Here is a 27,383-nt window from a genome sequence, read left to right as displayed (position 1 = left end):
TATTTAACTTTGTTACTATACTAATTATTATTTATGAGATTTGCACTACGATGTTGATTATACCATTCGTTTACAGTCTAAGGTTCCAAGCATGGTTTAATAAATTTCCGATGATTTGTCAAATTAATTTTCTTTTCCCCTGATTGTTCTAATTTAGGATCAGGCTTGTACTTGTATTACATAATTCAACCTAATTTTCATTTACTTACGACACAAGGATTATTATCGCGTATAAATAAATTACACGATATAATCCTCTGAAATATTTTAATAACGACAAAATTTGTCTACCAATATATAAATATCAAATCAAACACCAGCAACAATGATAATACAGGTACGACGAGTACTCGCGATAAAAAGCATTTTCCAATCAAACCGCTCTCAGTTGCGCGAACAAAAAGGTCATTTCTATTTAGGAAAATTAAATTACGTCCATTCCCAAGCTACCCGGTTTTAAATACCGCGTACGGAACGTTCACCGCTAAAAATAAATGAAAACCACGCGGGCCTCTCCCTTCCCAGTGCTCAGGAGCTCGATTGTCAATTAAAAAAGACAGGGAACGTAGAGGGGAAAAAAGCAGCTCGCGCGTCGGTTCCAATGGTTGTTGTGGACGGTGTTTTAGCCTCGAATCGAAATCAATAAGCCGATTATTGGTCGCACTGAACGGAGATTACGTTGCTTTGAATTGACACCCCGACACTAGCTACGTGCGCCGATTGAATTTCGCGGACTTTCGAGACGGCCGGACGTCCGCTCCAGTTCCTTTTTCCACGTCTGATAACGTGAAATCAACGCTCAATGTAATCCTCGTGGACACTCCGCGAAGAATCGACCTTTTGTGACGGCCTGGCCAAGTTTCCACCTATTGTGCCATCCGCGTTATTTGCTTACACGCAAGTGAACAATACCGAAGCAACGCCATCGGCGTGAAAAGAAAAATGGAGACGTTTGCAGGAAGAAGAAAACAACGCGACGGCTCTCTTTTTTTCAACGCCATCTGTCCGGTTTACGATAAACGAGAAACCGCTAACTAAGGCAGCGCCTAGCTGCGATATAACCAAACTATACGATGGGATAAAGTTCGAATGGAGTTTGAACCGAGAGCATGATAATGTGAATACCTGATTTGCTTTTAATGTAAATTAGGAGAGATTAGAGGAGACTCAATTGGAGTTTCGTAGACGGTAGTAGATGGTAGTTTATAGTGTGCGAAGGATTAAATTGTTATATAGATTTTGAAATCTCTGTATGTATGTATATATAGGATGGAATAGATAATGCGAGCAAGTTGAAAACGGGATATCGTAAACCTCGAATTTAAGTTAAATTAGGATAGGTCAATGAGTAGAGAAGTGAGTATTAAGATAATATGCTATAATTGATATAATATGATTAGTATTTCGGCTAAAAAGATTAGATTATTATATGAGTATCGAAATTTGTGTATGTATACAAGATGGAATTGATAATGTAAAGAAATGTAAATGAGAAGTATCGTAAACCTCGAATTTAAGTTAAAATACTTTTTAAATGGTTTGCTGAATCGGTAAACATGACAGGAACCTCGTTGGAGAAAGAAATGTCACATAACAAAGGTTAGAAGAAGCACAAGTGACGACCTTGTCGAACGAAGCTAACAATATGCTGCCAAATTTCGGTTAAATCTCGCGTGCAAAACAAAGCAAATCCGACGCGTAATGGATCACCGTAAGCACTGTGAGTATTTACCTGACTTTTAGACAGAGGACGCTGAGCCGATACATCATTTGCCATCATATGGATTTTGGCAGTTACATGCTCGCACAGAAACAACAATGGGGCAAACGGTAGGACGTATGCCTCACTCATGGATCGATTTATTGGAGGAAAAGGATCGTGTTTTGTATTGGAGTGGCGAGGTGCTATCGAGAGTAGCCGACAACGTAAATCAAGAAGAATCGTTTCTGATCGACTACGGTAATGAGAGCATCGACAAAAAGGTCGACTCGTGGATGGAATCGAATCAAGCGCGGATCGACAGGATTTTCAGTAAACACCCAGACTTGCCGGAAGCGTATAAAATAAAAATAGCGAACGAACTCGAGCAAGTAATTACTATTTTCATTTTTATTTCTACATATATTGTTCGACCGTGCAGTCGCGGCTGATATTCACGATTACTTATACAAAATCGCGATCGATTTTTATATTCCTCTGTAAATGGTTTGTGTTCACGTAGAATAAACGACACGATATTTAAATCGTATACAGAGCAAGAAATACAGATATAATGTTGTATCGTGTCCGAGTATTAATGTGAATAACTGTAAACAGACGCGATAATTTCCGTGTTAATTTCAACAACTTTCTAGGGAATTTTATTAACCGTTAAGGGGAAGTGGTGGAATTTTATTCGTAACACAAGTAAAATACCAAATATGACAAAATAATGTTGTATAATTGCGTCTAGATAACGGGAGAGTTGACGATGCAAATGAGAAACGACTATTACCACGGCTACAAGGACACTGTGAAGTTTACGAAAAAAGTAGATTTGCTAGGAGAAAGACAGCGTAGGATACATGCGAAGATCCAGAACCTTGAGAACACTTGCCACGGGAGCGTGAAAGAATTTCGAAGAAAATTCGGCCCGCTCCGAGCGAAGACGTTCAAGAACCTTAGAATAGGGGAAAAGATGATATTCCAAGACAAGAAACTGAAGTCACAGTTCGCTAAACGGGTATGCAAACTTTCATTTCGATTCTATTATTATTCTTTCCGAACAACGATAATTCTATCATTCTTCTCATTGCTGTAATTAGGTGCACGATATCGATCATAAGAACGTGGAAGAGTGTGCCAAGTGTATCGATAAATTAATAAAGATCATTGAAAAAGCGGCGCTTACACAACAATGATGATAATAAAACGGTAAATAAATGATAATAAAAATACGGATTAATTTAGCGGACTTAGGTATAGGATAACATTGTAAAAATAACGAAATCGGGACAAATAAATGTAAAACGAACAAAATGAAGACAAATAAATGTAAAACTAGCGGAGTGAAGACAAATAAATGTAAAACAAACAAAATGCAGACAAATAAACGTAATTATACATATATATAAATTTATTTATTTATTTATTTATATATAAGTATATCTGGTATCGACGGTGCCATAAACATGCCCGTATTATCGATTCTTGTTTCATATTGTATTAGCTATACGTAGACAATAGACGATCGATACGATCTCAAATTACTGGCTGCGTTTCCGCTATCATACGTATTAAGTCATCCCCGACTCCTTCCGTTCGTTGCTTTAGGAAACGTCACATTTCTCACCGAGCGCAAATTTGCATTAATTGACTTTTGACAACAAGAGAATCGAATTGCCTAAATGATTATCTGACAGATGAAATATGTCAAAAAAAATACCACGGTAATTATTGTTACGCGTCACAAAGACCATCTAAGAAAGATCGATTGTCGGAAGATCATTTATACTTTGAACTTGCTTATGCATCATATTTCCACGTGTCTGTAGAGAAACTAATATGAACGTGATAGACGATGATCTAGAGTCTAGTTCTAGATTCTAGGCAAAGAAAACAAACAATTCCCCTAGGAACAGGGTTGATAAGCTTAGGCTTCCATCACATACATACAATTGTAAGTTTATTTGACATGTCGACAGCATATTGCACGAATATTGTACGTTTCTGCACTTTCAGCATTTTCGAGAAAAACGGTTTGAAGAATTCAATAGTACTTTATAATCAAAGAAATTCTGCGTTATACTCGTCTTTATGAATGCTCTTACGAAATTGATTATCATGCATCGATCGTCTTTAGGAACACAAAATGACGAGAGCGAATCATAGTTCATGAAAATATCTCTACACATATTAAATATGATAAAGAAATATATTATTCTTGAGAAATTCACGAAGTAGATATAAACGTGATTTTTATACAACATGGAGAAACAGTAAATAACTATTTGTCGCGTGTAAAAAGTCTGCCAAATATGGCCATACGATATTTATGCAGTAAACCATCGATATTTTAAATCGGCGAATAAATCGATTCGCTGCTCATTAATAAATCTATTGAAATGATTAAAATGGAACGGATATTATCTAAAATGAATATTGACTAATACCGACGATTAAAATAAAATGAATACGGAATAAAATATTCTGGACAATAAAAACGATTAGATAACATTGTAAAATAAAAAATGCGCAATTAAATGTACGATGACGTATTATCATTTCTACAAATACATAATCCAATGCAATCCATAGGATAAAACGTATAAAACTACCGTACTAGTTAACCTGTCAACTGAGACATATACCCCAGTTAAATTATTAGCACGAGTATTTTCTTATATCTGTTGTTAAACGTACGTATTCACGTACTTTTATATTTGATAAATTTAAAAACGATTCGCAACTCGTTTATTTATAAATTGATATATGCATACCTTCTAATATCAAAAAATTTCATGAAATATAATTTACTTTAGGTAGTCGTAATATAATTTACACCGGGGAATAACACTTTGAAAATATACGAGAAAACAATAAAAGAAATAAAAGGAGAGAAAAATATTGAAATATCAATGACATCAAGGTTGTTCGGATAGACTCTTATGGAGACACTGGCTACCAGGGGAACAGAATGCACAAGATGGTAACATTTGCAGGGCTGTACTTGAGCATCTTTGTACGAATGTCTATCGGTAATTAGAGAAACTTCTGCTATATGTTTATGTAGGAAATTCATATGTTTAACCCTTTTACTGCTGAAACCGTAATAACACGTTTTGTGAAATACACGTTCGCTATGTTGCGCTCGTGAATTTACAGATTCCATGTAGCGTATTATTAATCGAGTTTTTCTCGCGAGTATACAAATCATTTAACGTCTGTTCGAATTAATTTCGTGCGAGGAAAGTGATTTTCAATTCCAGGATATCTGGATATTGATATTTACAGATTGCCTAAAGTAAAAATTATATTAAATTAAACTCAATTAATAATTACAAAATTTATTCAGCACAGAGCGTCTCGTCGTAGGAATATATACGTATTTAGTATTCAACAATACCGAAATAAGTTAAACGCTACTAGCCATAAGCGAAAAACTTATGTGTTTTCAGAAGTTTTAGTAGTTAGTATACATACGTTTCGAGAAACGTCCGTAGAACGTTAATAATGCCTTTGAAGTGTACTGTTTTCTAAAGATTGTAACGAAAACTTGACATAGCTCCAGTAAAATTATCAATGGTGACTGACTGAAATAGTTACATACCTGAGCAGAATTCGCGCGGGAATCTTCGACTAGACGTATCGTTCGAAGTCCACATCTTGACGGTCGTCAGGCAGCATGCATCTTCCCCTTGTCAAGCATCGCCGAAAACCGTCGTGTTTGGAGCACTTTTACACGAGCTACTTTTTTACACTTTACACGAATGACACACTATTGCTAAAACCACGACGCCGCGGTAGCAACGACGGTCGCTAACAACCGGACACTATCAGGAAATCAGAAGACTCGAGGAGTCATTTCTTCTTCATCATCGGAGTTGCATCTAGCTCCATCTGTGAACAAGAGCTTTAATCATTACTTGTACAAGAGAATCGATGAAAATAAACTCCATTACCATTCTATGATATTAAAAATCAAATGATATTAAAAATCACCGATACAAGTTTACTTTACAATAAGCTTTGGTAATTATGATAATTATTATATTAATGTATATAAAATAAATACTGTATATGTCGTATTTATATTAATTTAATCTAGAATTTGATTTCTCCTAAAAGTATTTCATTTAAGAATAAATAAATTAAATTAATACTTTTGAGAGAAAAATAAATATATTTCTAGTGTTTAGAAAAATAACCATGTCTTCCACAACCTTCAATAGCCGTGATCGTCTAGTGGTTAGGACCCTACGTTGTGGCCGTAGTAACCCAGGTTCGAATCCTGGTCACGGCAATGTGTAAAACATTGTCACGGTGAAGGTTTTTTTTTATATATTTCCTTTCATTGATTACAACACTTTATATGTATTCGTTCAACAGATATAATTTTCTATAACTTTAATCTTTATAATATTTTCTTTTCTTAATACTTTAATTTTTTTTTCAAATGTAATGTGATGAAATACAAACTTGAGAAGATAATAACTTTTGCGATAAACAATAATAAATTGAACAAAGCAAAAGATAATGATTTCATATAAAAAATCTACATAAAAGTATGCATGTTACATGAATCATTATTACTCAATTGTTTAAGATCTGATGTAATTCCTACAACTGTGTATATTAATGTAAGCATTTATGTTATGATAAAGGAAAAGAATTGTTTATAAAACGTCAGCAAATTTTCTCTTGCAAAATCAATAAATGTCAGGTAAAACCACATCAGATTCCAGTGCATAATCTGCGCTTCAAAGCACTTCAAAGCTTATTGCAATTGAATTCTTTGATGTGTCCAAATTGTTTATGTGTAACATGAAGTACTATAGATTAATATCATTAATCTTTATTTTATATCATATTGTAGTGTATACACACAATGTCTCTTGCACTAAAATTCACAATTTACAACCATTTACATCAATAAAGTTCAATTATTCTAGTGCGTACCATGGCTATAAAGGTAATGCCTTAAGAAAAGTATTACATTGTATATATTAATTTGCTTTGTTAGATTACAATATACGTTCTGGAAAGCAATTGAAGGAAATTGATTTGAGTACCAACTCCAAAGCACTGACTGAACAAAAGCAGCGAGATTCGCGTGGTGTATCAAGCTCTAATCGACATCTTAAACTAGGTAACTGCAATAAGAAAACTACAAGTAATTATTAACATATATCAATATATTAATAATCCTCAGGTGATGCTCACCAAGTTGCAAACTATTTTCTCACTGGAGGACCATTAAAAGGTCATGCACATTTCGTAAGAGATTGTGATTCAAATAATGATGACAATGATACAGAAAAAACAAGTAATCCTACTATTAAGACTAATACAGATTTACTTATAAATGAACAGGATTCAAACACAACTTCATCCGATTCTATTGTTGGGGCTCCTTTACCACATATTCCTCTACCACATATTCCTCCACCACATATTCCTCCAGTACCACATATTCCTCCACTACCTATTCCTCCGCATTTGAATTCCATTTTACATCCAGCTTTAAATACAATAAGTAGATTACCACATTTGCTAGGGAATAATTTTTTACAATCTGTATTACACCCTGATTTACATCCACATATCAATACATTACATGATATTCCTAGTACATTAGTAAAAACAGTTAGTGCGCCAGTAAGTGAGTTAATAAATGCCAGATCAGAGCTCCAAGATATGTTGCACCCAAATGGATCGTTTCTTAGAAGTATCAATGAAGTAAGTAATACGAAATATAATGTAATGTAATTCATATATTTTTGTAATTCTATTTCATACTTACATTTAATAAATTTGAGGCACGAGAAAATAGAAAAGCAAGGAAAAATCTTAAGAACAATTTAATGTTTCCAATTGGACAACCACCTATTGTAGGATTAGCTCAACCAAATTCCGACAAGAATGTACGTACTACTTTGCTACAAGCGCTATTAAACTTGGGAAAATTCTATCATATGTATATTAAATTTATAGGTTCCACTATCGAGTATGATCGAACCACATCTTCCAATATCTCATCCTCCTCCTAGTGGTTATATAGTGCACTATGTACCACACAATACAGAAACAGCATTACAATCTCCAACTGGTTCATCGAAGTAATTACCTTCGAATTCTGAGAATAATAATTTGAATATTCAAAACGATCGAACAAATTCCTTCAATAGTAAAGTACCAAGATGTAAATGAAAACAAACAATTAACACGACTATCAGGATTACAAAATAATGATGAATAATAAAAGAATTTAACAAAAGTTTTAAAATATTTGTATGTATGAATGCATTCAGTTTAAAACTTCCCTTTAAAAGGTTTGTACAATTTGTAATATAATATTTTTGTACGTGAGAATAATTCTCATTTCAACACAAAAATATACATAAGTAACAAATATTTTTATGTTCTAGTGATATTATATATCTTTATCATCTTCTCCCCTTTCCTTTTCCTTTCTTTGACGATGAACTTGATGGCTGAGAAGATTGTTCACCACTGGATTGCTTTCCTTGTCGAGTTTTTAACTTTGGAATGGTCGTGCCCACATATGCCAAAACCGAATCTCTAGTGGGAAATTCTGGTTTCACAGGAGTACCATCGTCATTTTTGAGTTGTACGCGAATACGTCCGCGAAATAATAATTCTTTGCTACGTTCTCGTGGATGTCGTTTGTTTTCTACTCCAACGTTGAAACCAGCTGCTACCAAAACATCACGAATTTCTTGATATGTTGGATTTTCGACACATTTGTCTTTTGGAAGTTTCCGACCCCCTGCTAGAGTTCTCTTACTATTTAGGTATACCGGATAGATACAAATCCATCTACAACAAATTATTATACAGCTGTCAGTTTCACGTCAGAGAGGTTATGCAGCTGATCGTACTCGTATACATATATAATAAATAAAGTATATTAACATAAATTCAGTTATTTAAATATTTCTATAAAAAATAAAATATCAAGTGATACGATAAATACTTTAATGCCTTAATAAATATACCTTTCACGGTCACTGTGTTTCTTTAATGGGTTCCATGCGAGCGCCATATTTGATGTTATCGATAGTTTCATGAAATAATCGGTACTATTAATTCAAACCCTAATTTTTACGAAATAAAATAAATATTTAGTATAAAGTACTAAATAACAAGAATATTAATATATAATGAGAATAAGATTAAGTGTATCAAAAAGAAAAAACAAAAAATAAATCAACGTGGGCTCGTCCGGGATTTGAACCCGGGACCTCTCGCACCCGAAGCGAGAATCATACCCCTAGACCAACGAGCCATGTAACAATTACGTCTTGATATATTAATAATAAGTAAATAGAATTAGTTAATATTAAAATATATTTAAAAATGTTAAAAAATTATGTAACTACTTCTGTATAAACATTCTCGTTAATAATTCGTGTAGAGAAGATCACTTTTGAAATAATTTACATAATAAAATACTAACTGAATATGATACACAATATAGTATAATTCTCAAAGAGCGATACCTTATCAGTATATGGAAATTATGAATAATTAAGAAATATTTAAACTCCAATGTTTTATTCCTGAATGGATGATAAATATCGCTCATTACTCAATGTTTACCACTTTGAACTATGACCACATTGATCGGTTTTCGGATTTCGATTTCCATTTATCCCCATTAGATTTCGTGAATTCCGATTTCATATTTGCTAAACAACATTTACGTATCAGTGCAAATTCCATTCGGCGAAAATGTAACAATATTTCCGTGATATATGTGTATTCGTAACTTTATACAATTCTTACATAATATTCCTAAACGATATCTTTCATTATATATGTACGTGAATGTACTTGGTAAAAAAAAAAAAAAAAAAATATGAGGTCCATTAATAGAAATACTACAGTAATTAGTGTGTGCAAAATATTAATGCTACATGAAAGGAGGAACTAGCTGTCCGCAAGCAGTTTCAACTTTCACTGTACTGATTACGTGATTAATAAGCAATTATCCCATATAATGGTGAAAGTATACTCTGCATGGTTTACTTTCGCATAGATAGCAAAAGATAATAAGATGATTGTGCGAATACATACATGATTCTTCATTTACAGCGACTGAAAGTGGAAGGAGTACGCTGATGAAAGGAAGAGAATTAGGTCACACGGAACATAAGTACGCATATTTCAAATATTTCTAGAGAGAAACAATGAAATAAGTAAATAAATTGTAGTGGAATGAATGATGTACAGCAAGCTATATGAATAATGTATAATAACAAAAGTAAAAACCACATAAACTTTCTCGAATACTTGTCTGTTTAACCAGTAGTTATAATTATACTTCCTCCATTGTTAATGTTCTAAATTTTTCCCATCCTAAAATAAAAATTTGGCTACTTGCCTGTACGTGCCAATACATCGCTGTCAATTTCTAATTGATAATTAAATTTAAATTTGCGTTGCATTTTTGCATAACTTTTTCTTTTTGTGAAAAGAATATAATAGTTATCAATTAATGATCGATTAATAATAATTGTAACAGTGTTTAAATATTTAAAGAAATTTAAAAAATTCACTTCTATAAAAAAGAAATGAAAACAATATTTCTCAGAGTGGAATTGTTTTTCGATATGCAGAAAGAAATGAAGGTTCTCGTTGAAATCGGTATGTGTCACATTTGAGACGTTTGCATCAAAAACTAAAAAAGGATGGAATGCTTCAAGTAGGTCAATTAATTGCACCGAAGCATCATAGATTTTCTTTAATTTATTTGATTATAGGTCAGTATGTCCAGAAACTACAGATCCCGAGGACAACGACGAAAGTTCGTCAGAGTGAGTACATAATTAATTCGTATAAGCGCGAGCAATCCTACGATCTTGATTTAATATTTTACTATTTCGTTAATATAATACTTACATATGTTTGTTTGCACAGAAGATTATAAAGCTTGATAATATGTTTATATGCATTTTATAGTTCGTGTCGAGCAATAATCCAACCAATTAATATTTTCCTGTAAAAATAATGTCAGGCTGCTGTGTCAAACGATATTCGTTACAGTTGTTATTACATTTCGATTTCTCACCTTTACATTTGCCTGCGATAGAAAACTTGCAACCGATAACTCATAATGGAAGATCCTAGTATCGCAAAGTGTATCATTAATAACTTGTTGACAACAAGAAACATATAGTATCTTCATGTAAAGATCGCAATGTTTTCTTACTACCTTATCACTTAAAAGGTACATATATCTATTGATTTTGAAGTTTCTTCGTGTTTAAACATCGCAATCTGCATTTTTAATAATTATCTATTCGAAGATCTTAAAATCTCTACTTATAAATTCTACATTTATAGATTTTACTTATAAATTTTTCATTTCAATGACATTTGAATATTCAATTTAATGCGTTCTTTATATAATATTCCGTCACATAAACGTACAAAGTACAGAATCGTATTTCTTATCCACGATGGAAAGTGGAATCGCTTACGTATGTGTATAATTACAATTTTATCATTTTCTGGTCTTTCTCAACGGTATACGCAAATAATTCAGATATATTATCATCGAAAGGAATAAAGAATAACGATGATCCGAAAATTAACGAAGTAAATGTTTATACCCTCTACCCGACATGTGTCCATTGCGAGAAATAAGAATTTCACGCTTTATCGATCCAACTGCACGAATTATAAAAACGTGTTATTACAATCCTTTCGCCATTACATATAATACCGTTTGAATTTCTATAAATTTATATCGGTATCTTAAATTATCGAGTTATTATTTAGAACGTAAGAAACAGCAATTTAATGATTTGCTACGGTAGATTTCGTAACAGGTGGAAATTTCATATCCTTCGAGCCTGGATCAATCTTAAAAAAACTTAGCGACCTTAAGACCAATTTCTATGATGACGAAGTTGCAATAATCGAGCAAGCGCACACAGGTTGCTTTAGCTACATGCTCGAATGTACGTCAGTCACGTTTGCGATCTATCCGTGCTTGGTGGGATCGATTTCACCGAACAAAATTGATTTCAAAAGAAAACGTTCATCATTTTCTACGCGACAAAAACAGACAGTGTTCATTGTCAAGTGAACTATCGTTCCCTCTAAATTATGATCAATCGTTATTCTTGAGTTTCATCAAGTTTCGTCATAAAATTTGAATCGTATTAATCACCAATGGGAACCTTGCATTCGAAGGATATGCGTGATGGAGTACGTCGCAGAATGTGAGTGATGAGATATTATATTCTTGAGAATGTTGAGTTATTCAGTTGCGAAAAACCAGATGTTGACGAATATATAATATGTTATTTAATGACAGGATGTTTTTTCCAGCGGTAGAAATGCCGTCCGGTAATGGCGAAAAGAATGTTGGTATATACGTATGTTCGATTATGATAATAAACCGTAGTCGCATCGTATGAGTGAATTAAGTATGGGAAGCATTTATATCACTAATCCTCCATCGGTGGGAAAATTAGTGATAAATAAAGCCGTTCCGCTGGACATAATTCGAGACAAAACAAAGATATGCAAAACATTGATTGCACATTGTTTTCGCTGTATGTCTACAAGAGATATTGTTGCATTTGTGATTGCTAAGTCATATAAATTTTAATCGGTTCATTTATTCTCATATCGAATTAAAAAAGAAACTTAATACGGAGGAAAGTGTGGATATCAAAAATAAACCATCGAAACAGAAAGTAATGTAAAACACGAGTCTTATATTTTTGCTCTGTAAATAAATAAATGATACGGATATTATCGGATGTCGAAGCAATTAAATGAATTCTGAGATAATGATTCCTTCAAAACATTGATGTGTCACGATATTTTATTATTTTATAATTTACCGCTTATGGAAGTCTACAGAAACGTTCGCTGATCACGCTTATTTTTATTGTCACATGTGCATCTTTTGTTTTATCATGAGGTTTTACGAGTTCTCTCTTATCGGTACACGCGAGCAATTATTACGTTTAATATCACTCGCGTGATAATGATGTTTCATCAGTTTCAAAAAATGTATAAATACTTTACGTAAACATTAGATTTTGCAATTGTGACTTGTGGGCTGAAATTTTCCAATATGCTAAATATTTCAATGACATGTTATGCGATGGCAGGTTACCGACCTACGTCGTACATGTGTGTACAACTGAAATTAGTATTTGGTCAATTACTATAACGTAAAAAGTCAAATAAGTATGCTATCAATTTCGTTTTTACTCTTTACAATAGAGACATTTATGAATTGAAAATCAAAACGTGAGAAATATCATGATGAAAGCATACATAACATTGTCTATAATTTCATAACACATCGTCAGTTCGCTAGAAATATTATCTTTAATAGAGGAACACAAATTTATATAAGATCGTAAAATACAAAAGATAACATATATACGTATACTAAAATTTTTTGAAATTAAAATAAATGGATAAAAATATATAAGGTACAATCACATAAAATCACATGCCAATTCTGATACAGTCGTTATATAAGAAAATATCTTTTTTTATTTCAAAACATCAATGGCCAGTCATACGATGTAATGTAGATAGATTTTTGAGCCAATGACAATTTTTTAAGATAAATATTTACAAAAATGGAACTTTCATATTCTTGCCTGATGATCACGTGACATGCATATATACTATTAAGTTATCAATATAGCGCGAAGGTTATACGAGTAGTGCGGTCCAACCTCATTCGTAGCAATCGATACAACAGTTTATCGAAAGATGTTTGATCGAATGAGTGGCAATTCATACGGAAATTTCGAGTATGTCGTGGAAGCATTTGCTCAGGCGGTTAGAATGTCAATTTCCTAGTTTTTCTCGTCAGTCGAGTAACTTACGTTATGCGACTCGAAACCTTGAACCAGAGTGTAGACACATTCAGATTAACAACAGGTAAAAATCAACATTTTGAATGTTTAACCTACTACATAAGTCTATATAGTTGTGGTTATTACTATTATTATTACTATTATTATTACCATTAAATATTGTACTATATACAAATCTTTAACAAAGTAATTTGTCAGGCGCATGCGTATTTTAAATATCGCAAAAAATGGTTTAGATGTGTACTAAATACGATAGTTTACTCTTTAATCTCTGCATTGATTTACGCCATTTAATATTGAAATTAATTATTTAACTTCATAGGATATGTACATAATTATTGTCTTTATTCCAGTATTTTCAGTGTCGGGAATTATACGGGAATAGTGGGGAAAAAGTGTTCTTTGGTTTCTAGAACCATAGTGGTCGGAGATTTTGGACAGTTGTGTAACGTATACTTTTGTGAACGCGGATTATTTGATAGTACGTAAATATGGTGATAATGTAAAAATGTTCCGTTCGAAACCTAAGCAAAAGGTATTTAGTAATATGTATTTAGTGTAGAATTTTTTGTTATTGCTCCATTTATTTAAGTAAATATCATGTAACTAATGTTTATACAATCTGGTTCAATTTGTTTCGCTATAACAATATTTTCTCTATTCTAAGATATTCCTAATATGTTTATTATAATTGTTATAATTTGCAGTAGATATAGACATTACAATTACTTAATTTTTCTATTAGATATCTATGATGTAATTCATGGCCAGCAAATACAACGCGAACAATTTTCGTTCGATGGGCGAAGTCGCGCGACTGCGCGATAGCCGCGATTGCGCTAAACTAGTTATATGTTCAGTGACGTAGCAAGTGTACCGTGTTCATGTATACTCTGTTCATGTATACACCCATTTTCCTATCTCGACCAAGTTCCAACAAAACAGACACAATCTGATAGCAAAAACCGCATCTGTGATCAACAATTTATATTTAAGCGAAAATAAATAAAAATTCCTAGAAAGAAGAACTTTATTGCACTATACCGACGATTCGCCCCTACGATAAACTCTCGATGAAAAACTTATCATTGCCCGACAGTAAACACTCATTACTCCACAAAATCGTATTAATAAGTTGAATTACGAATGCAATTTCGAAATAAAAAAGAGGCGCAATCAGATTCGATTATTGGCTCATGTGATAGATACGTGACTGAGGTTCACTCCCCGCACCCTAACCTCACCTCGTCGCAACGCTACTCTCTTCTACTGGTTGTACCCAGTAGTTCTACCGTACCGACATCCCTCCTCAATCAGCTTTAAACTACGCTCGTTATTTCCAGGCTCCAAAGCTCCAGTACTCATTTAGAGTGTGACAGTAAATCTTCGACGATGTCGAGCCTTCAAAGGGATCAACTTGGCCAGCGGGGACAGGGCGATGTCGTCTGTTCTAGTTTATTACGTGGTATTGATCATCTAAAAAATCCCCAGTTGAATAAGGTAAGCTAACGTTATGTGTTGCAATTTAACATATAATAGCGGTTTACGATGCCGACAGAATCGCTGACAGTTTGACATCTAATATCGTGTTTCGTGCTTTTTGAATACACTTCATTGAAAAGAAGAAACATACATTATATATTATATAGATTGTGGATTTCTATGCATTTGGGTCATATTTAATGTAGAGTACTCGTTATAATTTGTAATTTTTATAGTAAAGATAGTATTAATCTTTATTTATGTTTATGAATTCGCATAACGATTTGAGATTACATCTTATTAGCGTGTGATAATTATAAAGAGGAGAAAAAGTGACAACTGACTATTCATTATTGTTTTTCTATCGAACCAAAAACTTTCCTATGTTAATCCGCGAAAATAACCTGTACGTTGTAGCTGTTTTTTGGCGCGAAATTTGCATTTCATATTTGCACCTTTAACAGTCATCGCTTTGTTGGACAGTAGCGGAAAACTTTCTGTTGTTTTATTCAATGTGTGCGTATATTTTACTTCTATAACGTCGTGTAACTTTGATTATTATATCAGTTATATCGTGATCGTTTGCTTTTTAACAAAATCTGTGAAAATTACAAATTCATTGTTCATATACACATATCTGGAGGTTGATGCATAATTGCATAAATTTAAATAATACGTAACATAATAAATAACATAATGACGTAGACATTTCTTTATACTCAGGACAGAAAATTCGGGTTACATAGAACTAGTAAGTGGTTTAGTAATTTATGAATGAAAAGATCTTCAGTTAATTCTTATTCTGTTGTACTATGAATGACCCATGAAGTTTCGTACATATCGTCACTTTGTGATGAAACTTTAACACAGCTTATAAGATATTTTTCACTATTTCGCAATTTGGTCTTTATCAAACATTTGTATATTTTGTGACAGCGAATTGTAATTTTACATTATTATTTTATTACTTTAATTATTACCATATACTTTCATTAAGTTTATGTTACTTTTATATTACTCGTTATTTAATTTTAACACATTAATATCGGAAATGAAATTATAATTACACTTTGATATTTTGAAGAAGAATTTTACCTTTAGCTAATAAGAATCGTGCAGAAATATAGATACACGGAGGTGCATAAAATGAAAGAATGTGAGTATGGAAGAATTATTAATTAATATTTAGAATATTTAGAATGAAAATATTCGTTAGGAGGATAATTATGCGGTTACGTTCAATAGGTCACGTAGCCGATGCGATTCCATGAAATTCACTTTCACGGCACATACTTAAGAAACGGAACAAGCGGTGGTATGACAACCTGAAAATGATGAAACGGACGCTTCTTACGTATATGATAAAACGCCGTTATCTTTATTACACTTTTTATACATGACTTTATGTTCGTATAGTACCCGTTCATCTAAATTAATCCATATCTATAGAAAGACGCCAACAAATTCAATTAAACGTTTAAAAAACAGTTGACGAATACAGGAAAAAATACGTGTAACTCCTTTTCACAAATTTACAGATATAGCTATATAAGTAAATATTATTTTGGATACTAGTTTCACGATTAATGGCTAAAAGTCGAGGAAATATGTTATATAAATAAAATTTCTCGAGTTATAAAAATCTCGAAGTAGCAAAAATCAGAGAATGAAAATGAGAATCTTACCTAAGCTTAAGCACTGTGAGTATTTTGCAACTACGATGTTGCAAATTATACGAAACTGATTCTTAAACTTTGAAACGTGTTTAAAAATGAGGCGTAATTCGTAGTAGTATTGACCAAACTAAAATAATTTTCTGCGTGACTGTGCAAATTGTACTGTACGTCGCTGTTCCGGAAACATTCGCTTGCGATTACGAAATTTACTGGGAATTTCATGGTTAACAGCCGTTCTTCGAAGGTTACCGTTTATGGAGTAACACGTATCTTCCTATGGAAATTCAAGACCTACGATATTTTCTTCTCTGTCATTCAGCTGTGTCTTTTTTCCGCAACTTGTAAATCTCTTATTGTTTTGTACAATATCTGAGTAATCAATAGCGAATTTAAGTCTATATAATAGACGACTGCGTTCCATTTTGTGAAAGGTATAATTCAATATCTACGTGTCGAGTAAAAAGATCAGTAGGTTTTTAATGCAATGTGACGATCAGAAATGATGAAATTTTCATGAAACGACAAATATTTTGTTAGAAACCTAGCCAGTTAGAAATAATTATTTTAGTATTTAACTTGGATTTATTAGTGTAATGAAAGAGCAGGAATGGCTGGGTTATAAAAAAAAGACAAGAGTGGTTCCACTATAAATAGTTCCAGTGTCTAGTGGGCTAAGGATCAAAAAGTTACACACGAACAACTTTACCAATCTAAAATCACTTTTTAAACATCTGATATTTACTAGTTTAAAACTAGTTTTAAAGTACGCTCTATTAACTCTTTATAGTCGAATGTTCTTTTACCTATAGAAGTTAAACGCAATTTCTTGTCTGGAAAGTATGACGGATATTAATTGACATAAATAGCAAGTAACGATATAATGATAGGATGTAATAAGAAGAGAGATAAGATTCATACAATGTTGATATACAGATATAAAACTCGAAGTTGTATGACATCAGATACGATTAAGAATGAAACATTGTAAATAACTAATCGAACTGGGTGGGTCGTACTTGATGATACAAATAAAAAGGAAATTTCTATGAAAGTCACAAGAAGCATTATCTTGAGAGTTTATTTTTCAGAGAAATTAATTTCGAAAATTTAATCACTGTATGTATACTCTTAGCTGCAGTATTTGATTCTCGATCTTAAAGGTTTAACTTTCAAAGAATTAAAGATATAAACTTTGTTAAACTCCAAAGTATAAATCTATACAGACTATATATTATTCTAATATTAGAGTGTATTGTCTGAATATTAATTTCTTATACTGACTGATAATTTATCTATCAGCTTAAATGTTTGTTCGCCTTTGATGTAACAAAAATTTAAATATAGTCACTCCAAGATTTACATATATATATATACATTGTGTGAATTCTTCGACGATTAAACTTCTACGTAGTTTTCATCCACTCACATTCAAAGACAATGTCAATAGCTGGCAGTGATAAAATTCCACGAATAAATCTCTTAATACCTACGATTTATTGCCCTTGACCATTGCCTCAAATATAAAATAAATTTGCTCTGTTATTTATCCGAGAATGAACTCGAGCAAACATTCGTACTATCGAAGAGCTGGAAAACTCCAGTCGACGATATCTTACAATACTACCTCCCCTCGTTCCCCTACCCTTTTTTTGTGCAATTATGCAAAAATTGCACACATCACGCGACTATTGAAACAAGCTGTCACGAATCAGCTGATAGGAATAATTATATATCGACGATGGTATTGTTTCATATTTATATGCTATTGTTTCTTTGTCAGGCTCGAGATACCTAGGTAATTTGCGAATTTAGATATTCCAGGGATTTACTATTATTTAATTGAACATTGATTTCATTTAATTTCGAAGCAGATTAAATATTAAATACAAAGAAGCCTCGACTGAGATATTCACTCATCGAGACAATCGCGTTCACATTAAATATTCGATGTTTTCTTATTATTTAGAATTGTTCAAATATCAAACGTTACGTGAAATATGTAAAAATATCTTTGTCGTAGGAATGTCAATAATTTGGTTCAAATATTGAAAAATTTAGCAGCCTCAGTTATTTTCAATTAAGAAACGACCGGTAAAATGGAATATTCTTATAAAAAATTCACATAAATTTTTACACGATTTATAGTTACAACGACCGATCGTTCTTTTATATTATTATATTATTATTCTCATATTAATTTTAGATTACGTATTATGTATCATCCATGTACTAGTATCCTAATATTTACGAATTAATATTTGGAAAGTAAAGAAGTACAGAGATAGTTAAATAGATAAATAAATATATATCGTACACTATTAGTTAACATTTACACGAGTTTAGTATACTACGCCCTTGCAACAAGGGCGCACCTAGATTATGCGTTGGATACGCATTGGAGCAAGTATTATGATTCTTGCGGTAGGTCGTGACTCGTTTCGTAACCAAAGACTTGCAGAGTTGCGTATCGATCGTTTGTTAGCCGGTACAACTCCTGGCAACCGTTTCCATCGTGGATTTGTTAGTCATGGGACTCGAGGATCCCGTGGATAGCTCGTAGGAACAATGGACACGGATTGGTGGGACCTCGTGCCAGACTTTCACAGAACCGCGCGTATTCCTGAACCTCTGCTTGCTCTGGATGGAAGGGTATTTGTCATCTATTGCCAATTATCCTATTTTATTCTGCAATTTTTATTCAATTGTTCGCTCGTTTTATCACGTTCGTGTTTTTAATTTATCGAATTTATCTGAAGCCTTCTGTTCGTCTAATATTCATTCGATAATCGACAGATTTCAACGAAACTAGATAGGATTCTTTCTCTTCTTTCGCCACAATACCTGTTTACCGATATTCGAATCCATCGTCGAGGCAACGTTTCGTGGTGTTCTTATGACATAAGCAATTTCATTGCTTCACTAATTCCAGCAATAAATAGAGCAACTCAGATCCTTAGATTTAGTAATTCGTGATGTACTTTCAATAGCCATCTGATTTGAATGTACTGTGTTTTCACCAAGTCGAACAATGCGATCGATCGACAAGGTATTAACGGTCATTCTCTTTTGGAAAATATTTCGATTTTTCATCAAACTTTGCATCGGCATAGTCAACCATCGCGAAGCTGAACATTTTGCCTCTAAGTGTTGTCGTTGCGTACACAAAGTATTCTGTAGACACTTTCCAACTGGTGTCCAAGCAAACGGCAAAGCGTCAAAGATCAATCGCGAAATGTCATCGGATGTAAATCTGGAAATATTTACATACTATGAATCTTCTGACACCTCTTTTTTCCTCTAGAGTCAACGTTTTTCATTTCGATTCGCAAACACACGATAAGATAAGATAAGGAGAGATCCCAAAAGATTTTAGTCGAGTCATCGTCTGGTAGGTCTTTTCCTCGACATCGAAGAGTCACTTTCGTCGATCTCGAAAGGTTCTCCGTTCCCCAACTTTCGTGCCTTTGCTCGGTGCATTGGTCCGTTACGAAATTTCGAAAGTTCCTTTCTGGTTTAATGGACCGTCAATTGCATAAGGATCAACGTGTCTTGTCGTTTCGTTTATTCGACTTGGGAGAAAAGATCGGTTATTTCAAGTAACGTAACGAGATTCTGCTGATTACTTATGCAGCGAGTTGTCAACAAGCAAAATTGTCAGATGCATAATTAGAAGTCAATCGCGAAATCATAACTAACTTGGTCATATTTAGAGCGTAGATATTTTCTACTAATTCGAATAATTCAAAAATGGAAGACAATCAGAAGTACGATACTCGCAGATATTTTTCTCAAATCCAAATATTTTTACGAGAACAAGTGAAGAAATGGAACCTGACTAAAGATTTGCGTTGCCTTCTGGATTTTTAGATTTTTTCCTGTGTATTCTTGTCCAATTCTCCGTCCAATTTCCTATGAACGAAACAATCAAACAAATATGCTAATAATTCCAATCTAGTAATAAATCGTTCTACCAAGCATCGTTCTATTTTCTTTCATTTTTCTGTTTTCTCTTTTTTAACGAAAGATTCCATTGACACTACTTTGGATTCCAGACTAACCGGATAGCGTAGGGTCAAAGCACTCTGAATGTATAGTATTTTTCCATCGACAACTGGGGTCGTTGACAATGCTTCGAACGTACCAAGTAGACCAACCATCGACTACGTCAGTTCACTTTTATTAATTACGATAGGGGTCGAGGATGGACGAACATACACTTCCCCTTCTCTGTTTCGTTTTATTGCGAATCAATAGCGAGTTTCAACTTTTCAAGTCGATAATTTTAAACATCGAACCAGCGATCGAACGTCATATTTCGTAAAACTTACGTAAAACTGTTTTACATTGCAAATTGACCGTTTTAAATTTGCCCTCTGCTTCGCGACATACGCTGTTTTATCGTGGAAATATACAGTGCCGAGTAATTACGATGATAAATAATTTTACACGTGTTTTTCCTTCGCCACAGAGTGAAAGGATCCTGAAAGGTGTTCCACAGGCGTGTAATATAGTCCAAAACAAATAGGATTTTTGTCCACCAACTCGGGCAAACTGGTCGAGTTTCATCGATTAGAATTTCATGAGGCTGAATTTAAAAGCTTGGATGCTGGTCTAACGTAGAAATCTTTGCGAATTATTCTAAAAATTAAAGGACTCTCTGAGAGCTAGTAGAGTTGCTACTTAAACTATTTCTTAAGTTACGTAGGTTTCCAATTTTAACAAAATTCCATAGTAAAATAAGTGGAATTTAAAGGGAAATCATTCAATAATTTTATCACATTATATCCTGATCCAGAGATATATATTGCTATGGATTTACGACGTTTCATAATAAAATAAACAGATCCTTCTCACGCTCAAAGAATATCTTTTCGTATCCGTATTTTACGTTATATTCGAAGCTAACAAATTGCAATGATTCACTGACACCACAACCACATAAATAAAACTCTACAAATGTCTTAGTCGACCATGTATCAGCTTAATTAAAAATTAAAAATATCAAAATTAAAAATAATAAAATAATATTGAAATAGAGGGAGAGTATGGTAATTGGCATTTAGAAAAAGTTGCCTTCAGTTAACGTCAAGTTAACTTAAAAAAAAAAAGAAAAGAAAATAAACCTGTTCTACTAGTATCTAACATAATTGTAAAAAAGAAATCACCTGTTAATTACAAGAGTGCGTAAAAGTAACACCTGATACGTCATAAGAGACTGATAAATTACGCTAATTAATATCGGATGACCGGCAGGAAAAAGCTCTTTCTCGTGTTGAATACAGAAAGATAACGAAATGATCGAACGATGCATACAATACAATGAATGGTATTGTTCGAGCAAATACTATAATTGCCATTAGTCCTCTTCAACAGACACGCTATCGTTTCACTTAATCGATATCGTACACGTTATACGCTTCAATGGTTGTGTTGGTATTCTATTGTTAGAGTAACTGAAAATTGTTCCATTTGCGTTAACCGTAATACAATCATGCGTTGAATATTTTACCTTCTTCGTCGTACGTTTCTAAACAAAGATTTCCTTGTTTATTAATTGAACGAAGATCATGCTAATTCAAATATGTATCTATTTATTATTTTTCAACGCATAGCACAGCAGCCAACTTTAGCTAAATTTGTTGCATTCGAAGGAAACTAAGATTAACTTTAATTTAGGTTTATTTAAAATTCAAAAGAAATCTGGTCGTATGCATGGCGTAGAAATAAACGAATTAATCAGTCGATATACATACAAAGAACATTTTATGAACGAAATTCGAAGCAAATTCATAATGTTGAAACAAGATACGCGTCTTGAAAGTGTTTCGAGAGAACGTTTCACTGGCTCGATGAAAACTTTTGTCTAAACATTCTAACAAAAACCACTCAAATCCCACGAAAATAGACTATTGCGTATTTATAAAATTTTGTATCAGTCACTTCGCCTATTCTACTAATTCTAATATTAAAACTACCACTTGGTCTGGTTATGTCCAGTATAAATTGGACAGACATTCCACGCTTCCGATATTAAAGTCTTCTGTACGTTCTTTCTTCTCTTGATTTTTATATCTTTGGCCTTGACGATGGATATATAGGTTTCGATAATAAATAAAAATCAATAAAAAAACAATTATGTAATATGACCACGTCGATCATAACGATGCGTACTGTTCTTTGCTCTTGGCCATAATATCAGTGCTGATTAAGTTGAACTTAATTAGCCAGCCTAATTAGCTAGTTGGCAAACCGATGAATCTTGCGAGTGAATGGAATTAAAAATTATGGACTGTTGAGACTAACGTTGACCCCCTAAATGTTGCATCTTCCATGGAAATTGAATCTAATTTTAACGAGCTTTAGTTATGTTACTTAATAGAATGTCATATTATAGAATGTTATTTGTAACAATTTCTTGTTAAAATAATACGTTTCTGAAACAGACAAGTTACACATATTCGCTATTATTATTATTATGTTAATATCGTTAATAGTAGGATACAGCGTGTCCAATTTAAAGCGATCCTCGAGAATGTTTTCAAAACAGCTGACATCGGAAAAAACGCATAGAATTGTACGTCCTTTGACACGTTCAACGATCTGACTCAACTTATTCATTACGACACAATACTAATTTATTTATGTTTCTTTTTTTACACAATGGCAGCGAAAATTAGACAAAATTGATCAATGACGAAGTAATTTTTTTTTTTAATTTTATCAGTTATTATGTCATTCTTTATCGATCGAAGATGTTACATATACATCGTACGTACCGCTTTGAAGTCGAAAGATTTATTGACTCCTTTGCTGATTTAAATGCTTCAAGCATCTGGTCCATCAAGTAAGTGGGTCCTTGAGCGAACCGAATGTGGATCATGGAAATTTACATCCTGAGGGTATATTCGTTAATTCCCGTGTACATAAGCGATACATCATCTCAATTGCTTGTTTCTAAACTCCTTAATGTCTCACGGTTTTATATCATGTGGTTTATAATTGACAATTTTACGGTTTTGAGATTAATGTTTCCTGTTGGTTGGAGATTAAGCAAAAGAAGAGAAATATTACACGCCTATTGGAAAATAAGTTAACAGAAAGAGGGTGAACGCATTAAGAAAAAATTAAACTCGTACGTACTTGATTTCCTTTCGAACTGTTTCAAATTTCAATTTCAATATTCTCTCTTCTATGTTTTCGAGAACGATCTTCCCTCGTCGTATAAAAATAAAATCAAAGTATTCCAAAATTTGTTAACAGATCATATCATTGAACGCGAGTTACGAAATATTTTGATTTGCAAACATCCGAGCGCGTGTTATTTAAAGACCATGATGTAAGATCGAGTCAGAGGCAACAGCTGATCGCCTTTCACTCACGTTCACTGCCAACCGACAGGAATTTTCTCGTTAACCCATTGCAGACAGTAATGGAATGATTCCTGTCAATGTCAGGATAGCATCAGGCTGACCCCATGATGCGCCTCTGTTTATTGCATTCATTTAAACTGATGGCCCCCACTATTTAAATTAGATAATATCGATAAGAGAAAGAAGTGTACGTATTCACGCAATTTCCTTTCGTAATCTCTTGACGTACAAAATGAATGAATTGTACTAGCATCATTTATAATTTCTATTTCAGATCACACTGCAATGTATACTTATGAAAATAAATAATCTTTTCATTTGCAGGGGATGGCCTTTAATATTGAGGAGAGACAGACATTAGGTATTCATGGTCTATTGCCAGCAGCTGTAAAAACCCAGGAAGAACAACTAGAACTCTGTCGCTTGAATCTAGATCGTTATGATGATGATTTATCAAAATATATATACCTCATTGGTTTACTGGTAAGTATTGATCATTAAGTTTATCCTTTCCTTTATAAGTATCTCAGTTATAAACTGGCAAATTGAATTGAGAAATTTGTTCAAAATAGTCAAGATTATTCGGTGAAATATCTGAAATATTCTAAAGTATAAGGAGAATCTAGAGGATCGAAAGAAATTGTTCTAAATTTTGTTTATTCTGTATTACATTTCCACTGAAGAAGAATAACCGTTTAATATTATTATTCTTACAGGACCGAAATGAAAAACTTTTCTACCGTCTATTGGGAGAAAATGTGGAGAAAATGATGCCCCTGGTATATACACCCACAGTAGGTTTAGCATGTCAGAAATTTGGCCTAATTTACAGAAGACCACGAGGTCTGTTTATAAGTATATATGACAAAGGCTATATATATGATATTATGTGTAATTGGCCTGAACACGATGTACGAGCCATCGTCGTAACCGATGGTGAAAGAATATTGGGACTGGGTGACTTAGGGGCCTATGGAATGGGAATACCAATTGGAAAATTGTCTTTGTACACCGCTTTGGCTGGAATTAAACCTCACCAGTGCTTGCCAATTACTCTAGACGTTGGTACAAACACTCAGGTTGGTACAAAGGTTTCTAAATAATTAACGCGTTCAGAGTTCAGGTGTCTAAATTGTGTACCCATATACGGGTCAGGAGATTACAAATGCATTAATTATGAAGTAATCAACTTCTTAATTAAGCGAAAGTGTTTCCTGTGAACAAAATGTGATTATGAAATACATATGTCGAATGTGCATTTATAAATTGTGTTAATTCTTATAATGGAATTAACTCTTGTCATGCGAAACAATGGGTTTTTGCAAGATATGTATGTTTTAAAACAGCACAGGATGGATCTAAAAACTATATTATTTATATGTAAACATACGCAAAGAAGATAATAAATGTTATACAAAATGATAAAATACTAACTTCTGTTTCAGTCTCTGTTAGACGATCCTCTCTACATTGGCCACAGACATAAGCGTGTTACTGGTGAGGAATACGACGAATTTTTGGACGAATTTATGCAGGCTGTCGTCAAAAGATACGGACAAAACACTTTAATCCAGTTTGAAGACTTTGGAAACGCCAATGCGTTCAGATTACTTAATAAATATCGTGATCACTACTGCACCTTCAACGACGATATCCAGGGAACTGCATCAGTTGCTGTAGCTGGTTTGTTGGCATCTCTTCGTGTCACGAATACGAAATTGTCGGAAAATACAATCGTCTTCCAAGGTGCTGGAGAGGTAAATATCAACACTTGATATTTTAGATCGATTGAAATACTTTTAAGAAATGTATTAAGAAACTATAAATCGATATCGTAAATATAAACATAATCTGAATTAGTGTCAAGATTAAGATGTATTCAATATTGTAGGCTTCACTGGGCATTGCGTGGTTGTGTGTCATGGCCATGCAGAAAGAAGGTGTGAGCAAAGCAGAAGCCAAGAGTAAAATTTGGATGGTCGACTCGAAAGGATTAATTGTTAAAAATCGTCCAAGCGGTGGGCTAACGGAGCACAAGTTGCACTTCGCTCGAGATGATGCGCCAATAGATACGTTATTGGAAGTTGTCAAAACCGCAAAACCTACGGTACTTATTGGTGCAGCAGCAGTTGGTGGCGCGTTTACCACTGAAATATTGGTAGAAATGGCAAATAACAATGAAAAGCCTGTAATTTTTGCTCTTAGCAATCCAACAAGTAAAGCAGAATGCACTGCTGAGCAAGCATACACTGCTACAAAGGTATTATTACAAAAATATTATAAAATTCTCAATTGTACTCCAACAATGTGTGAACTATAGTATGTAAGAGCAAAAAATTGAGTAATTAATTTTAAATATTTACAGGGAAAATGTATATTCGCTAGTGGATCACCGTTCCCACCAGTGACGTACAATGGAAAGACTTTCTATCCTGGTCAGGGAAATAACAGTTATATCTTCCCTGGAGTAGCATTGGGCGTCATATGCTGTGGTATGCGTACTATTCCTGAAGACACATTCCTCGTTGCTGCCAAGTCATTGTCCGATATGGTTTCTGAGGAAGATTTAGAGAAAGGAAACTTGTATCCGCCACTCCAGGACATTCAGAAATGTTCTTTAAAAATAGCCGTTGAGGTTATGAAGTATGGTTATGACAATGGTAAGACTTGTATTTTCTCACATTCCTGTATGATGCGTTTAGCAATTAGATCGAACTAAATAATTGATTTTATTTCCTTAGAACTTGCTACGGTCCATCCTCAGCCCAAAGACTATGAAAAATTTATTCAGGCACAATTGTACGATACAACTTACAAACCATCAGTTCCTCCAGTATACAAATGGCCTAAACTGTAATTCTGACTGTCATCGTCTTATATGTGAGGCTTTGATAAAATTTGAGTAGATCGATTACACAGATGTACGCAACATTTGTCTAACAATGTTGATTTTTTTATTTGGTATGGTATTGTAATTGCCTGTTGACCAGGTTCGTATATAAAAGCTCTGTTTTACGTGCGCGTGTATGAGCAACATGTATGAGTGTGTATTGTAAAAAGTATCTTGTCGAAATATTGTATAAACGTATGTAACGCAACGATGTATTGGACAACTTTAAATTATTGGGATGAAAAACTTGATTTGCTAGTTGGAAAAATAAATATCAAATAATTATTTGAAAGAAACGTGTTTATTGCTACTCGAAACAGCATTTTTTCGCAGTGCTCAGACATATTCCTTTCGTATTTTGTACGAGCAGCAGAATGTGATAAT

At 33.4% G+C, this 27,383-nt stretch overlaps 4 protein-coding genes, 1 long non-coding RNA gene and 2 other non-coding genes across 11 annotated transcripts; 4 read left to right on the top strand and 3 right to left on the bottom strand.

Annotated features, from left to right (window-relative positions):
• The first annotated feature begins 574 nt into the window (after positions 1 to 574).
• LOC100743738 lies at positions 575 to 3,081 on the top strand. Of its 2 annotated transcripts, XM_024365828.2 has the most exons (4): positions 575 to 1,720; positions 1,795 to 2,091; positions 2,454 to 2,723; positions 2,806 to 3,081. In XM_024365828.2, the coding sequence occupies exons 2-4, from the start codon at positions 1,819 to 1,821 to the stop codon at positions 2,899 to 2,901; spliced, it is 639 nt and encodes a 212-aa protein (XP_024221596.1). In that variant the 5' UTR covers positions 575 to 1,720; positions 1,795 to 1,818; the 3' UTR covers positions 2,902 to 3,081. The 2 variants fall into 2 exon arrangements, with proteins under 2 accessions (XP_024221596.1, XP_003487349.1); XM_003487301.4 differs by lacking the exon at positions 575 to 1,720 and having other exon boundaries at positions 1,733 to 2,091.
• Positions 3,082 to 5,930: 2,849 nt separating this feature from the next.
• On the top strand, positions 5,931 to 6,002 carry TRNAH-GUG. Its single transcript has one exon. It is a non-coding gene; the product is annotated as a tRNA-His (tRNA).
• Positions 6,003 to 6,486: 484 nt separating this feature from the next.
• On the top strand, positions 6,487 to 7,966 carry LOC100741615. The gene is made up of 5 exons (XM_012382446.3): positions 6,487 to 6,650; positions 6,723 to 6,848; positions 6,912 to 7,438; positions 7,519 to 7,623; positions 7,694 to 7,966. Exons 1-5 carry the CDS (start codon positions 6,515 to 6,517, stop codon positions 7,820 to 7,822), a joined length of 1,023 nt encoding a protein of 340 aa, XP_012237869.1. The 5' UTR covers positions 6,487 to 6,514; the 3' UTR covers positions 7,823 to 7,966.
• On the bottom strand, positions 6,539 to 8,835 carry LOC100743492 (signal recognition particle 19 kDa protein). Its single transcript, XM_024365787.2, has 2 exons — positions 8,719 to 8,835; positions 6,539 to 8,539 (listed from the first exon to the last, which is right to left on the bottom strand). The coding sequence occupies exons 1-2, from the start codon at positions 8,787 to 8,789 to the stop codon at positions 8,146 to 8,148; spliced, it is 465 nt and encodes a 154-aa protein (XP_024221555.1). The 5' UTR covers positions 8,790 to 8,835; the 3' UTR covers positions 6,539 to 8,145.
• A 101-nt stretch (positions 8,836 to 8,936) lies between these two features.
• TRNAP-CGG lies at positions 8,937 to 9,008 on the bottom strand. The gene has a single exon. It is a non-coding gene; the product is annotated as a tRNA-Pro (tRNA).
• Positions 9,009 to 11,695: 2,687 nt separating this feature from the next.
• LOC100743251 (NADP-dependent malic enzyme) lies at positions 11,696 to 27,295 on the top strand. Of its 4 annotated transcripts, none has more exons than XM_003487297.4 (8): positions 11,696 to 11,952; positions 14,925 to 15,081; positions 24,434 to 24,592; positions 24,826 to 25,188; positions 25,555 to 25,866; positions 26,001 to 26,369; positions 26,475 to 26,769; positions 26,851 to 27,295. In XM_003487297.4, exons 1-8 carry the CDS (start codon positions 11,903 to 11,905, stop codon positions 26,964 to 26,966), a joined length of 1,821 nt encoding a protein of 606 aa, XP_003487345.1. In that variant the 5' UTR covers positions 11,696 to 11,902; the 3' UTR covers positions 26,967 to 27,295. The 4 variants fall into 4 exon arrangements, with proteins under 4 accessions (XP_003487345.1, XP_033175258.1, XP_012237680.1 ...); XM_033319367.1 differs by lacking the exon at positions 11,696 to 11,952 and adding an exon at positions 12,068 to 12,096; XM_012382257.3 differs by lacking the exon at positions 11,696 to 11,952 and adding an exon at positions 13,412 to 13,645.
• On the bottom strand, positions 13,937 to 14,929 carry LOC117151334. The gene is made up of 2 exons (XR_004461169.1): positions 14,626 to 14,929; positions 13,937 to 14,552 (listed from the first exon to the last, which is right to left on the bottom strand). It is a non-coding gene; the product is annotated as an uncharacterized LOC117151334 (long non-coding RNA).
• Positions 27,296 to 27,383: the final 88 nt, after the last annotated feature.

Source organism: Bombus impatiens, unplaced genomic scaffold (genome assembly GCF_000188095.3).
Source record: "Bombus impatiens unplaced genomic scaffold, BIMP_2.2 scf_0151, whole genome shotgun sequence".
In the NCBI taxonomy this organism is placed as follows: Eukaryota; Metazoa; Arthropoda; class Insecta; order Hymenoptera; family Apidae; genus Bombus; species Bombus impatiens.
This window is presented reverse-complemented; position numbering and strand designations above follow the sequence as displayed.